Source organism: Egretta garzetta, unplaced genomic scaffold, assembly GCF_000687185.1.
Source record: "Egretta garzetta isolate BGI_Z169 unplaced genomic scaffold, ASM68718v1 scaffold677, whole genome shotgun sequence".
NCBI lineage: Eukaryota > Metazoa > Chordata > Aves > Pelecaniformes > Ardeidae > Egretta > Egretta garzetta.
Window position 1 is genome coordinate 12240 of NW_009260355.1, and position 3699 is coordinate 15938.

General features: G+C 63.9%; 1 protein-coding gene across 1 annotated transcript in view; it reads right to left on the bottom strand.

Annotated features, from left to right (window-relative positions):
* Nucleotides 1-233: 233 nt before the first annotated feature.
* The window catches only part of ILVBL (ilvB acetolactate synthase like), a 12034-nt gene continuing 8568 nt past the window's right edge, over nt 234-3699 (bottom strand). The window contains exons 8-12 of the mRNA XM_009642956.2: nt 2633-2802; nt 2493-2563; nt 2337-2408; nt 2136-2241; nt 234-540 (exon numbers count right to left, since the gene is read on the bottom strand). Of these exons, the coding sequence (XP_009641251.1) occupies nt 362-540; nt 2136-2241; nt 2337-2408; nt 2493-2563; nt 2633-2802 (598 nt within the window). The 3' untranslated portion in view covers nt 234-361. The remainder of the gene's footprint in view (nt 541-2135; nt 2242-2336; nt 2409-2492; nt 2564-2632; nt 2803-3699) is intronic.

The window sequence follows — 3699 nt, forward strand, 5'->3', positions numbered from 1 at the left end:
CCCCCCCTAGGTGGCCTGACCCCCCCCCTTCGCCCTGCCACCGCCTTGTCACCATCACCAGCAATAAATGACACAAGCTGCACTCGCCGCCGGGCTTTGCGCGTGTGTTGGCGCCACACTGTCCTGACAGGGGGGGTGTGACAGTCCCCAAAACGTCACTTAGGGTGTCCCCCAGGGTGTTGGCACCCAAATTGATGGCACGGGATGGTGGGTGCGGGCACACAGTGCTGCTTTATTGGTGGGGGGACATGGCTGTCCCCCACGATGGGGAGGGGCACAGCACCACTGTCCCCCAAACCCATCCCTTTCTTCTGTCCCCACCACCGGGGACACGGCCGGGACATTTTTGGGGACACTGTCCCTAGACAGAGATGGAGCCATCGCGGAAGTTGGTTTTGCCGATGAGGGCGTTGATGAGGACGGGGCGGCCTTGGCGGCACGCATCCTGTGCGGCGCGGAGGATGGCTTCCAGCCGCTCACAGTCCGGGCGCCCCACGACAAAGCCTTTGCCACCCAGCGCTTCGGCCACCGCGTGGTAGTCTGTAGGGAGGGGACAGTGGTGGTGACTCTGTCACCTCCGTGGGGATGGCTTGATGTGGGGGGTGACAGAGGGCCACGGGGCATGACCCGATATGGGGTGACACTGGGCTACCCAGCTCCATCCTCCCTGAGGTGGCACGGTGCCACCAGGCATGGCCCAATGCCCCCAAGGGTGACACGGTGCCACCAGCCATGGCTTGATTTCCCCCCAAGGGGGACATGGTGCCACCAGCCATGGCTTGATTTCCCCCCAAGGGGGACATGGTGCCACCAGCCATGGCTTGATTTCCCCCCAAGGGGGACATGGTGCCACCAGCCATGGCTTGATTTCCCCCCAAGGGGGACATGGTGCCACCAGCCATGGCTTGATTTCCCCCCAAGGGGGACATGGTGCCACCAGCCATGGCTTGATTTCCCCCCAAGGGGGACATGGTGCCACCAGCCATGGCTTGATTTCCCCCCAAGGGGGACATGGTGCCACCAGCCATGGCTTGATTTCCCCCCAAGGGGGACATGGTGCCACCAGCCATGGCTTGATTTCCCCCCAAGGGGGACATGGTGCCACCAGCCATGGCTTGATTTCCCCCCAAGGGGGACATGGTGCCACCAGCCATGGCTTGATTTCCCCCCAAGGGGGACATGGTGCCACCAGCCATGGCTTGATTTCCCCCCAAGGGGGACATGGTGCCACCAGCCATGGCTTGATTTCCCCCCAAGGGGGACATGGTGCCACCAGCCATGGCTTGATTTCCCCCCAAGGGGGACATGGTGCCACCAGCCATGGCTTGATTTCCCCCCAAGGGGGACATGGTGCCACCAGCCATGGCTTGATTTCCCCCCAAGGGGGACATGGTGCCACCAGCCATGGCTTGATTTCCCCCCAAGGGGGACATGGTGCCACCAGCCATGGCTTGATTTCCCCCCAAGGGGGACATGGTGCCACCAGCCATGGCTTGATTTCCCCCCAAGGGGGACATGGTGCCACCAGCCATGGCTTGATTTCCCCCCAAGGGGGACATGGTGCCACCAGCCATGGCTTGATTTCCCCCCAAGGGGGACATGGTGCCACCAGCCATGGCTTGATTTCCCCCCAAGGGGGACATGGTGCCACCAGCCATGGCTTGATTTCCCCCCAAGGGGGACATGGTGCCACCAGCCATGGCTTGATTTCCCCCCAAGGGGGACATGGTGCCACCAGCCATGGCCTGACCCTCCCCAATGGTGACACGGTGCCACCAGACATGGCCTCATCCCCTCCAAGGGTGACACCAGACATGGCCTGGTCCCCCCCAAGGGTAACACAGTGACACCAGCCATGGCCTGATCCCCTCAAGAGTGACACGGTGCCACCAGCCATGGCTTGATTTCCCCCCAAGGGTGACATGGTGCCACCAGCCATGGCCTGACCCTCCCCAAGGGTGACACGGTGCCACCGGGCATAGCTCGATCCAAGGTGCCATGGTGCCACCAAGCAGACCTTGATCCACCCCAAGGTGTCACGACGCCACCAGGCACGGCTCAACCCACCCTGGGGTGACATGGGGTCACCCGGGTGTCCCCAAATCTGGGGACAAAGCAGGGGATGCAGCACTCACCCAGGTACTCAAGGCCACACGCCACGTTGCTGCCCAGCAAAGCCACTTGCTCCCGGGAAATCTGGCTCCAGCAGGCGTCGTTGCCCACCAGTGCAATGACAGGCGTCTGTAAGGGGACAAAGGACAGGGCCACCGTGCCCCCAGTGACACCCTGGGACAGGGCCAGGACCCCATTTGCCCCCATTTTTGACGCCACCTGACCTTGTGCCGCACGAAGGTGTCGAACTCCATCACGCTGTAGCCCAGCGAGCCGTCCCCGTAGAGGACCCAAACCTGAACGCCGGGGAGGGGGGACAAAACACCGTGAGGTCACGGCGGGTGGCACCGGTGGCCGCTGTCCCCAAAAAACCCCTGGACCCCAGCGGCGGGACGGCAGAGCTTGGCGCCGAGCGCGAACCCTCCACCGACTCCCAACGTGCCAAAAGCTCCTGCGGAGACAACGGCGTCACCCCATGTGTCACCCTACGGTGACAGCCTAGCGGGGCTGGGGTCCTTACCGGGGTCCAGCCAGGCGAGGGGACGTCGGGGACGGACGATGTAGGCGGCGGTGCCCACAAAGTCCCCCCCGTCGGCTACGAGGAGGCTTTCGGGGGGCAACAGCGCATCCAGGCGGTGCAGCAGGTCCAGGGGGTTTAGGTGTTGCGGGGTGGGGGTCACTGCTTTCTCCCTGTTGGGGGGAGACCCCCACCCCCGGCCCGGGCAAGGAAGAGGTGGGCCAGTTGGAAATGGGTTGGGGTCCCCCGAGGACTGGGAATGGGGACCTCCTCCCAGTTGGAAATGGGCTGGGATCCCCCAAAGAATGGGAATGGGGACCCCCCTCCCAGTTGGAAATGGGTTGGGGTCCCCCGAGGACTGGGAATGGGGACCCCCTCCCAGTTGGAAATGGGTTGGGGTCCCCCGAGGACTGGGAATGGGGACCCCCTCCCAGTTGGAAATGGGTTGGGGTCCCCCAAGGACTGGGAATGGGGAGCCCCCCCCCAAAAAGGCCAAGATCCATGCCCCTCCCTGTCCCTGTTCCCATCCCAGTCCTCATCCCTGTCCCCAATCCCATCCTTGTGCCTGTCCCCGTTCCCATGCCTTTCCCTGTCCCCATCCCAGTCCTCCATCTGTGCCCATCCCTGTCCCCATCCCCATGCCCCTGTCCCCATCCCTGTCCCCATCTCCATGCCTGTTCCTGTCCCCATCCCCATCCCTGTCCCCATCCCTGTGCCCCTAAGCCTGTCCCTACACCCATCCCTGTCCCCGTTCCAGTCCCTGAGCCTCTCCCTGTCCCCAATCCCATCCTTGTGTCCCTGTCCCCACGCCCCATGCCTTTCCTTGTCCCCATCCCCATCTCTGTCCCTGTCCTCATCCCTGTCCCCCATCTGTGCCCATGCCCCTGTCCCCAATCCCACCCTTGTGCCTGTCCCCATCCCCATCCCTCTCCCCATCCCTGTGCCCCTGAACCTGTCCCTACACCCATCCCTGTCCCCATCCCCACGCCTGTCCCCATTCCAGTCCCTGAGCCTCTCCCTGTCCCCAATCCCATCCTCGTGCCTGTCCCCATCCCCGTGCCTCTCCCCCT